Raw genomic sequence first — 12,012 nt, 5'->3', positions numbered from 1 at the left:
CTACTTCTGAAGTCTCCTCTATACCTTGCTGCTAATGTGTTGAAACTACGACTCCTCGTACCAATCAATCCTGCCCTGGGGAAAAGTCTCTGGCTGTTGACTCTATCTATTCCTCTCATTATCTTGTATACTTCGATCAGGTCTCCTCTCTTCCTCCTTCTCTCCAGGGAGAAAAGTCCGAGCTTATACAGCCTTTCATCATAAGGCAAGCCCTCCAGTCCAGGCAGCATCCTGGTAAACCTTCTTTGCACCCTCTCCAAAGCCTCTGTATCTTTTCTATAGTAGGGTGACCAGTACTGGACACAATATTCCAAGTGTTGTCTCACTAGGGACTTGTACAGCTGTAGCAAAACCTCACGGTTTGGGAGAGAGAGGAGTAGGAGAGGGAAAACTGCCTGAATACTAAATCACACTCCTATAATTAGCACGTTGAACCTTTTTTAGTCCCTGTGGGGACCCAGGTTCAAATCACATCACGGCAGATGGTGAACTTTGAATTCAATAAAAAAATTCTGGAATTAAGAGTCTAATGATGACCATGAATCCATTGTTGATTGTTGGGAAAAACCCATCTGGTTCACCATCAGGTTAGGGAAGGAAACTGCTATCCTTACCTAGTCTGGCCTACATGTGACTCTACACACACAGCAATGTGGTTGACTTTTAACTGCCCTCTGGGCAATTAGGGAAGGGCAATAAATGCTTGCCAAGCCAGCGATGCCTTCAACCTGTGAACCAATAAAACAGATGGATCTTGAACACAGACCTTTTGGCTCAGAGTGAGGGATGCTATCACTATGCCACACAGCCCTCACTATCTCTGATGACTTTGATGCAAAAAGGATACAGCTGCTACTTGAGCTATTTATAACTAGACTTAACCAACATTGAGAGTCACGGAAAAAGTAATAAAGAATGCCACATTACATATACTGCATCCTATACAGTTTCTCTACTGGGGAGGAGTCAAATAACATAGAACATTTAGACATTATGGAATATCATTCTGCACCATGTCAAATGGTTATGTTTCCAAATTTCTCTTCAAGACATTGATTTCTTCCCCGAAAATGGTTTCAAAAGTGTCAGTCACTTTCTGGTAATTTGCCCATCTTGTCGTTATTGATGTCTAAGGTTGGACTTAGAGCATCAGCAGGCTATTTAGTTACAGTAGACATCACAGCTGAGACCAATCCAGACCTCGTATGATTAAGAGCAAAATGCCTCAATGATTACTCTCTCCTAACTCATTGTGCTGCGGCTAATAGCAGTGACCCAAGTATTGCACTGGATGAGATCAGCTTACAAAGCATTGACTGGGAATCAGACCTGGAGCTTTCCTCGTCTGAATTGTTCTTTTTTTTTGCTGGATAAACTCATAAGCTAGTAAAGGAAATCATTAAAGTATTTCATATGAGTGAGGGATGATAATTAAGTCACATGCTATGGTACCACTTTCCATTCTGACAGCTTACGTGAGGAGAATGTGAATTCTTGATTCCCTCCTCTACAGTCAGTTAGTTAATGGAAGAATATGTAGCAGTCCGTACCAAGTTAAAGTTTCTCAAGACAACTTAGGTTTGCAGAGAAAATGCACCTAACTATGAGCAGTTCTTTTTGATCTGTTGCTCCTTAGGAGACACTAAATAAAATTATCCTGTTCACCGAGCCATTCACATGGGGTTCTGTCGCCTACCATTATTCATCCATCCACAGTTATCAATCATGTCAGAATTTGTAAGTTTTGTCTTGACTCCTACCTCCCTCCCCCATAAAAAATTAATACTCTAACAGCGCATTCTGATGGATCTGCAGGAAATAAATACATTCATACAACAGGTACTGGGTTCATGGCAATAATAGGTTTTGCCCTACATTGAAAAGGCATAGTCAGAAGAAGACTATCATACTAAGCTCACCGCTTTTCTTTATTTTATAAAGAGAACACTGGAATATTAATAACATTATTTGAATTTAACATATGATTGATCTTTTTAAACTGCACTCTATCTCAACTTCAGTTTTTTCTCCAAAGAGAGTGTCACTTTTCATTTACTGAAGCTATGCTATGGGCAGTGGAGGTCCCAGGTAATAATTTCTACTTAGGATTTTATGCATAATGTTCATAAGACTATTATTCCAAAGTTGGCGCAATCAGAAAATGCAGCAGATATATTGATCTGTGCAGAGGGAAACTGTATTAATGTTTCAAATCAAAAAACATCCATTAAACTCAATACTAGATTTCCAGCATGCACATGTTACTTTTGAATTAATGACAAGAAGCTTTTACAGACTTCAATTAATAAAAGTATTGAATTGAAATGTATAAGGAACAATACAAAACAGTCTGAAATAACAGCACATCACAACCTTTAGAGTATCACAAAAAGTACATTAATTTCTTTAGAATGTTCCAAAATGAAGTGAAGTTGAAGACAGTTTGCAAGATAGGACAGGATTTTTAAGATGGCAGATTGGTCAGCAGCACACAGCTGCAATGTTATGTATGCTGCCACCTGTATGCTGTAGTACTCTGCATCATGGCATGCCCTGGCATTGTGCAAGAGACATACAATGACAACTGACTGCTGCACTCTTCAGATGCCGATCTAACCTACACGGTCCCATTGCTAACCATATATATGTCGAATGCCTTATTTAAATGCCCTTAACGTCGGTAACACTGTTGCAGCCAGGCTGTTCCACGCCCCTACAACTCTGAGTAAAGAAACTACTCCAGATATCTGTCCTAAACCTACCACTCCTCAATTTAAAGCTATGTCCTCTCGTGTTAGCCTTCACCATCCAAGGAAAAAGGCTCTCACTGTCCACCCTATTTAACCCTCTGATTATCTCCTACATCTCGATTAAGTCACCTCTCAACCTTCTTCTCTCCAATGAAAACAGCCTCAGTTCCCTCAGCCTTTCCTTGTAAGACCTTCCTTCCATACCAGGCAACATCCTAGTAAATCTCCTCCGAACCCTTTCCAAAGCTTCCACATCCTTCCTACAATGCGGTGACCAGAACTGCATGCAATACTCCAGATGCAGCCTTACCAGAGAGTCTTGTACAGCTGAAGCATGACCTCATGGCTCTGAAACTCAACCCCTCTACCAATAAACACCAACACACCATATACCTTCTTAACAACCCTATCAACCTGGGTGGCAACTTTCAGGTATTAATGTACCTGGACACCAAGATATCTCTGTTCAACTACACTGCCAAGAATTTTACCATTAGCCCAGCCCTCTGCATTCCAAAAAGAAAACTTTAAAGATGATAAAATATCTAATTACATTAGGATGTCATGACACCAGAAATGGTATTGTTAGGAAGATGTAGTTTCAGAGATGGGCCAAACACAACTCAAAATTGGACATCCTGAAGACAACAATTCTTAAGGTATAAAATTACTTCTATGATAAAATCCCTACAGTGTGGAAACAGGCCCTTTGGCCCAAAAAGTCCACACCGACCCTCCAAAGAGTAACCCACCCAGACCCAGTCCCCTACCATTATTACATTTATCCCTGACTAATGCACCTAGCCTACACATCCCTGAACACTATGGGCAATTTAGCATAGCTAATTCATCTAACCTGCACATCTTTTGTGACTGTTGTAGGAAACCACAGCACCCCGAGGAAACCCAAGCAGACATGGAAAGAATGTGCAAACTCCACACGGACAGTCACCAGAGTCTGGAATCGAACTTGGGTCTCTGGTGCAGTGAGGTGGCAGTGCTAACCACCATGCTGCCCGAGAAACTGGATTCCAAGTCAGAAGCTGAATAATGCACTGCTGTTTGTAAAGGGGAGCATCGTGAATTATGTTATTGCAAGAATAAAAGAAGCTGCAAAAACATTCAAAGACATTCTCAAGCTCATAAAATTCTTGGAAAAGCACGATTTAACAGAAAGATACAGTATCTTGGGGAATCTGTACATAAAGTGACAAATGATCTGCGCAGATTAATGGAGAGACGTATCTATGGTGACTTAAATGTGTCAACTATGGTGACTAAGAGTCCAAACTGTTGTAGGCATTCCAATGAGTCTTTGGCAGGCCTAACTCTAGGTGGTAAGCAAAGCAAAGGACTGAAAGCAACACATCATGTTGGCTCCAATAGGCAAAAATAAAACTTGGAAAAGGAAACCACTGGACTCCATTCACTTCTTAAGGTATAGAACCACAGCAGACGTGATAAGTCATGCAATGGGCAGGTCAGAAGTAATAATTATGGTAGAATTCAGTCTGCAGTTTGAAAGAGAGAAGGCAAAATCGGATGCAATGGTGTTATAGTTAAATAAAGGTAATTACAGGGGCATGAGAGAGGAACCGACGAAAATCAACTGGAAGCAGAGCCCAATAGAGCTAAAAAATCTAAAAATTGAGAAATCTCCTGGCCCAGATGGGCTACATCCTAGAATTCTGAGGGAGGTAGCTGAAGAAATAGCAGAGGTATTGGTTGTAATCTTTCAAAAATCACTGGAGTCAGGGAAAGTCCCAGATGATTGGAAAATGGCTGTTGTACCCCTTTTGTTCAAGAAAGAATCTGACAAAGGATGGAAAATTATGGGCCGATTAGCCTAATTTCGGTTGTAGGTAAAATTCTAGAAACCATCATTAAGGATGAGATTTTTAAATTCTTGGAAGTGCAAGGTCGAAATAGAACAAGTCAGCATGGATTTAGTCAGTGGAGGCTGTGCCTGACAAACCTGTTAGAATTCTTTGAAGAGGAAACAAGTGAGTTAGACAAGAGAAACCCAGTGCTTAAAAATGTGTTGCTGGAAAAGCGCAGCAGGTCAGGCAGCATCAAAGGAACAGGAGAATCGACGTTTTGGGCATAAGGCCTTCTTCATTCCTCAACTAGTCACAAAAAGACATGACTCACTCTCACGAGTATCCTTACATACAGATGAGGAAAGACACCACTTCGACTGGGACAACACATCCATCCTAGAACAAGCCAAACAGAGACACACACGAGAATTCCTAGAAGCATTGCATTTCAACCGGAACTCTATCAACAAACATATTGACTTGAATCCCATTTACTAACCCCCAAGAAGAAGAACAGGAAATGACATTACCATAGGAAATTACATCACCACAGGAAATTACATCACCAACCCAAGGAAACCCAAACACAAATAGAAAGCAGGCCACCCCTCCAGTGATTCATCTGGAAGCTCACTGATGTTACCTAGTATGGTGACGAAATGTCTGAAAATGAATCTTCCAGCTCAGTGAGCAAACCTACACCCATAGTAGGTCATCTTCAGAAAAGAGGACACACATAGAAAAACAAAAGTTCAAAGGTACTCACACAAAAAGAGGTCAATGAGGTATAATAGACTTCATAAAAAGACAAACTCAGTTTTGCTAGGGTAAATAGTGACCCAGGCCAAACGTTTTGCAAGTGGATATTGTTATCAATAAGTATCTCAGAAACTTTAAATATGGGAGAAAGTGTCATATTTTCAGGATTGAGAGGAAAGCCTTAAAAATTCCAGCCCATTTGAACGTAGGTAATTATAATCTAGCTAGCAACTAACTAGCACTAAGTTTCTGCCCTTTGCTGTTTTTGACAATTTCTACCAGAGGATAACAGGGGGCAACTCCTTCTTCACTTTGAGACCATGTCCTGAGAGATACCTGACTCTGTATACGGCATTTATTTCTTATATCTCTGCATTATTGACTCAACATTTCTGACCCTCACATTTCTCTCTAATTTTCCATGTTATCCTGAAACCAAGGCTGGAAAGGCAGACAAACGTTTGGAACTAGGGATATTCTTGCAGGAAGAGGTGAAGTCATGCAGAGAGTTTGGCAGTTGCGACAGATCTGGGTTTATATGTTGCTGTTATGTTTATTGATTTTTAATAAGATGATGTTGGTTTACCTTTTCATAAAATACTGAAAGATGGAATTAAAAGTTTCAAAATGAGGACTACTGTTGTGAAGCAACTGCATTGCAGCTTTATATGGAACCTCTTCATTATGAGAGGCTTTCATCAGTACAAGCAATTTGAAGCATCTAAAATGTGTAGTTCACACCACCTACACCATCCTTAACATGGAAAATAAGTCCATATTAAGAAATGCGCAAAACCTTTGTCATTACACTTGTATAATTATGATTCCTGCTGATGGTAAGAGTGGATAGGTCAGATAAAAGAGTGAAGCCTGACTTGATAGTTTTGCAGTTTGGTTACTGTGGTGGTCACTCACTGAATATACTGATATGGGGTGCCAATGTATATTTCTCACTCTCACTGGACTTGAACTATTAACTCTGTTTTCTCTCAACAAATATTGCCAGACCTGCTGAGTTTCTCCGGCATTTATGGTTTTAATTTCTAATCTGCAATGTCCATCATCATTTGTTTTACCAGATGCAATTCTCTCCACCTCTCACGAGGCACACAGTCAGAGATGAATTCATTGACTTTTAACACTGAACTCAAAAGGAAATAGAGGGCATTTTTCAGTTACTTTGAGGCTGTAAACCAGTATATCTGCTGGTTTAAATCTTTTGTTCTGAACTGTACTAGCTTCTGGCCTCTTATCTCTCTTCCATCGGATTGCAAATATACAACTTAGTAAATACATCAGCAATATTCCGCCAGGAGATTAAGTTGCATGATTTCTCAGAAATGCTGTTTTGACCCAATTCAAAAAAGAATTATCCGATGCTTAAAAAAAAGTCAACCAAAAGAATCAAAAACCATTCACCTCTTTAACCCAAGTTCCAAAATAACAATATCTTATAAACCTTCATCACAGTTTAAATTATCAATGTAAAGCATAAAAATGTCTCGATCTTGCGGCCAATTTCCTGTGTGACATTTAAAGGCTAATTTATTTTTATGACTACAACCAATCAAGATCACACTTTGCAATGCAAACAGATGTTCAAACCATAGGATACAAATAGAAGAAAAACATAATAGCGAAGGCTGGCCTGCTTTCACATTGAACACATCAGCTGAATGAAGCTGTCAAATGTATCTTGTACTAGTCATTTTTGTTAAAAATTAATAAAACAAACTGCTGATGGAGACTTCAAGAAGCCTCAATCAGCTGCGTGTATTATTGACAAGCACAGAGGCAGTAGAAAATTCAATCCTGTCACCATATGTCATCCCTGTCACTGCCACCAAAACTAAACTCTTTAATAAACACAAGAAACAATATTCAAAAGTTGTAAAACTACTGCAGAATCTACTTTCAATTTTGTGAAATATTGGCACTAAAATACTAAATATTCCCTTAAAATGCAACACAAGTGAGCCAAGCAAAATTATTGATCATTGTGAATGCTGATTTGAAGCTACAGAATCTACCACCAACTCCTACGGACAATTTAACATAAATGTTCTAAAAACTACGTGACATTATGAGAGAAATTTTACCTGTAGAAGCCACAGGTAAGAGTGCAGGTACACCGTAATAAGTGAATGCTCCATTTTCAAATTTCAAGCCTTCTTTGCTTATTTCAACTTCCACCTTTCCCTATATGAAATAATCATTGCATGAAGTCAGAATTATAAGTCACACATTATCAAGCACTGCGAATAGCAGTCATTGTATCAATCTTATGGCTAATTTTAATTATCTCACTCACACCTTTGAAGTCCACTAATTTTGGATTCCTATATGGCTTGTTCAGATTCAATTCTATTTCCTCAGTAAAGTGCTTAGTTTTCCATTCTCACCTCCTCACATGATCATCAAGTAGGTCATTTGCAGGTGCCAAATCAAATAATGCCATTCTGAAATCTCCTACATTTCTCTTGTCAGCAATCAGTCACATTCACAGTCTAGCTGCTGGAAAGTGAGACATACAATGAGCTTTCCTGATACTGCAAGATATGACACATTTATGAATAGCAAGGAGATTCAGAGTTTAAGACTATCAGGAAGAAGTGAGCTCTGTGGGCTTAACACCCTATAAATTGTTTATTTTCTGATCTGAAAGTCAGATAGGAAGCAGCTGCCAATACAGAAAGTTATTTGAAGTTGAAATATTAGCCAAGGAACCAGAAAAAGAAACACAGATCAGAAGCAAAGGAAATTATAATCAAGAGTGATTTCACTGGATTATGTTCAGACACATTCAAGCACCTGACTTTTGGTTTCCTGTTAGCACTGTGGCCTTATAAAGTTTGCTCTTTTCCAACAGTATTTTTCTAAATTGACATTTTGACAATTGTAGCACCAGTACACTCTATAAGTATAGGAGCATAATATGCACATTTAATGAACAATTTGAACATAGTAATTTTCCATTTGTTAAACAATATTATTTGCAGAGATTTTTCAATAAGTAATTGCCTAAAGGCATCACTCTGTGTACATACTGGGAGACTCTGCTTGACTTTGTAGTGGATTATCTAACCACAGCTGACAGAAAATTAAAATTGGCATAATTGGGTTCATGACTCAGCCAGTGGAATTCATCAGTCATTCTATGCCTAATCACTATCCCACCTCCAATCCTAACAAACGTCGATATATGGATGCTGATTGAGAATGTTATGAAATTGACTGTGAGACCATTCACATTTAAACACACTTGCATCTGGGTATACAAATGCAGCAGCATAAGATGGCTACCAATATACAATAACCCATAAACATTAATAAACCAAGAAAGGCAGATAGTGTTGTTGGCAATAAACATATTTTAGAACTACAATTGATTACTAGGAACTCACATTGACACTGTTTATCACACAAGAAGTTAGGATTGAATATCCCAACTACAATATTTCGACTGGCATCTCGGAAACATTATTTTGAGGAGGATGTTTCAGACTTAGAAAGCTGTGAATAATCACTTCCTGGAGGAGCTTTCTCTGAGATAGACAGCATTTTAATCAATAAAGGAATTAAGAATTATAGGGTAAAGGGAGGAAAGTGTAGCTGAGGATAATTAGATCAACCATGATCTCATTAAATGGTAGAGCAGACTCAATGGGCTGAATGACCTACTTTGGCTCTTACCTCTTCTGCTGTTATAAAGGAAATTAAATACATTAAGTTAATGTAAGAGTCTTTTAGAGTTTACAATTTAACCGAATAAACAGGATCAGTGGGTCAAATGGGATGCTTTACAATATATGAAAGACATACTTTTGCTTTTATTAATTCTTTAATGGGATGTGGATATTTTCGCTGGGAAGGGCAGCATTTACTGCCCATTTCTAATTGAACTAAATAGTTTGCCAGGCCAATTCAGAGGACAACCACACTGTCTGGAGTCACATGTAAGTTAGACCAAATAAGAACAGCAGATTTCCTTCCCTGCAGGTCAACATTGTTGAATTAGATGATACTTAGTATGGTGACCATTTATTAATAAATGGTGAGATTTGAACTCACATTCCCATTATCTTGGACCTCTGTATTACAAGTCCAGTCACATTATAACTACATGACCATCTCCCTCAGTATAGCAAAAGGCAAGAGTGCTCCATAATCTCAATGATGTAACAATACGGAATTTAGATAGTGACATACCTGTAAGATAAGTACAAAATAATCAACAGGTTTATTCCGTTGGTAAAGATAGTGGTCGAGGGACTGTTTGTTGTGCCAATCATACTTTAATTCCCAGATGACGTTAGGATGTTTGAGAAGCCTTAGCAGAATCTTGTCTGATATATATGTGCTTTTAAAAGGTTCCACCTCTATTCAAGAAAAAAAAGATTAGTTGCGTTTAATAATGCGATCTTGAAATATCTTTCATAGTGATATCACTTTGCCTTTGCATTCCAATTAAAAAAGTGCCTATTCTTACCGAAATCCCCCCAGTTCACAATGTTTTGTCTTCAGCGTGCAGTCTACTCCAGTCTTGAATTAATTTAATTCAAATGATCTGTAGTCTTGTTTTTTTTTAAATAATGAGATATTGTCATTTCTTTATCAACAGACTACAGTTTCTTTCACGAAAGCAAATTCAAAACTTTATAACATTAGCACACCTTTGTAATCAGTAAAAATTATTTTCTAATTTGAAGGGTTACAAAATGCAGAAGGAGAGAAAAACAACAAAAGACAGTACATAATTAGGTTGAGTGATACAGATTTGAATTTATACACCATATTTAAATAAATTCTAAATGAGCTTCAAGTAAAGTGAATTTTGAAAACTGAATGTGGGAGGGTAACCTGACCAAGATCATTACACTTGTCTTTAAAGGGAAAATACTTTGATCTTATTAGATTCTCTGAAAGATCAGCAAGGAGGGTAAATAAAAGGGCAACAATAGATGCAGTGTTTTTAGATCTCTGAAACATGCTACAAGAATCCATCTAACAGCTTACCACACAAAACAAGAGCTCACCGTGTCTGGGATGATATGGTGGTATGAATAGCGGGTTGACTAAATAATTGGAAAGAGAAAGCCAGGATGAATGGGCTACTTTCAACTTGGCAAGCTGTAACTTTGGATTGCAACAATGGTCAGTGCTGGGGTCTCAATTATTTATACTGTAATCAATATTAATGACAAAGGTGCAACAGTACAAAAATAGGAAGGAAGCCATGTTGTCAAGATGATACAGGAGTCTGCAAAATGAAATCGAGTCAGTGATTAAACATTTGGCAGATGGAAGTATGTGAGAAATGTGAAGTTGTCCATTTTTTCAGAAAGATTATAGAAACAACATATTATTTATGTGGAGAGAGACTACAGAATACTGAGATGTACAGTGATATAAGCATCCGCTTAACAAAAAAAATCAGAAAAAGATGGTGTGCATGTACAGCAGGTAATTAGGAAGGAAAATCGAATGCTGACTTTTGTTTTAAAGAGGATGAAGCATAAAAGTCTTGTCTTAATTGCAAAGGTCATTCAAAAGTGTACTCCCATTGAATGCAATTTTGGCCTCTTAAAAAAAGTCATAACTTGGAAACTATACTAGGCTAACTCCTGCGGGGAAGGGGGTGTATTAGAAGGAAAGATTAGCAATTTGGGTCTGTTACTCAGTGAAGTTTAGAAGAATAAGGTGATCCTGTTGAAACATACAAGAATCTGAAAGAGTTTCTTGGTTAGATCCTGAGAGAATGCTTTCCCTCATAAAACAATGAAGAACTGAAGACATGGCTTAAAAATAATTGGCCTCCCATTTCTCCTGAGATAACAAGAAATTGCTTCTCTCTGATGGCTGTCTTCTGAATTTTCTTGGCAGGTAGGAAAGTGGAGTTAAGGTCACAAGCAGAACAACTTTGATCTTACTGAATAATAGGGTAGCTTTTGGGCCAAATGCCTATTGCTGCTCCTACTTCGTGTAGATCACCACATGATTTTACTGTTCACTTTGCAGTTTTAAAGTTTTCAGTTGCATGTAGTCCATAAGGAACAGAAGTAGGTCATTGGTCCATCGAGTCTGCTCTGCCATTCAATGAGATCATGCCTTTCCCCACATTCATTCACTCTCTCTGAATAAAAATCTCAACCTTGAATATACTTAACAACCCAGGCTCAAAAGCCCTCTGCAGTAACAGTTCCAGTAATCATTACCCTGACAGGAAAATAATTCTTTGTTAACAGTGTTTTAATGGGTGACCCCTTACTCTGAGACTATGAACTGGTCCTAGACTCTCTCATAAAGGAGAACAAGTGGGACAATGATCATTCAACATCATGAGTAGCTGTCCTGTGGTCACTGGCCAAAAGGATTCAGACAATTGATTAACACAACATAAGTTATCACCCCCTATAAATAGGATACATCAAAAAATGCTGCTATTTGGGGTGGTATGGTGGCACAATGGTTTGCACCGCTGCCTCTCACTACCAGAGGCCCACGTTCAATTCCAGCCTTGGGCTGTGGAGTTCGCACAATATCTGTGTCTGTGTGGTTTCCTCCCACAGTCCAAAGGTGGCCATGCTGAATTGTCCCACTGTGTCCAGGGAAGTGTACATTCAGTGAATTAGCCATAGTAAACGTGGCATAGTAGGGATATGCTGAAGGAGCTGGGTCTTGTT

The 12,012-nt window shown here is 38.5% G+C and overlaps 1 protein-coding gene across 2 annotated transcripts in view; it reads right to left on the bottom strand.

Moving 5' to 3' along the window:
* Positions 1-12,012, bottom strand: part of cnnm1 (cyclin and CBS domain divalent metal cation transport mediator 1) — a 113,683-nt gene that overhangs the window by 65,139 nt on the left and 36,532 nt on the right. For both annotated transcript variants that reach the window (XM_072557117.1, XM_072557118.1), the window contains exons 4-5: positions 9,539-9,708; positions 7,429-7,528 (exon numbers count right to left, since the gene is read on the bottom strand). In XM_072557117.1, coding sequence (XP_072413218.1) covers positions 7,429-7,528; positions 9,539-9,708 — 270 coding nt within the window. The remainder of the gene's footprint in view (positions 1-7,428; positions 7,529-9,538; positions 9,709-12,012) is intronic.

Source organism: Chiloscyllium punctatum, chromosome 38 (assembly GCF_047496795.1).
Source record: "Chiloscyllium punctatum isolate Juve2018m chromosome 38, sChiPun1.3, whole genome shotgun sequence".
NCBI lineage: Eukaryota > Metazoa > Chordata > Chondrichthyes > Orectolobiformes > Hemiscylliidae > Chiloscyllium > Chiloscyllium punctatum.
Note: the sequence above shows the minus strand (reverse complement) of the source record. Positions and strands in the feature narration are given on the sequence as shown.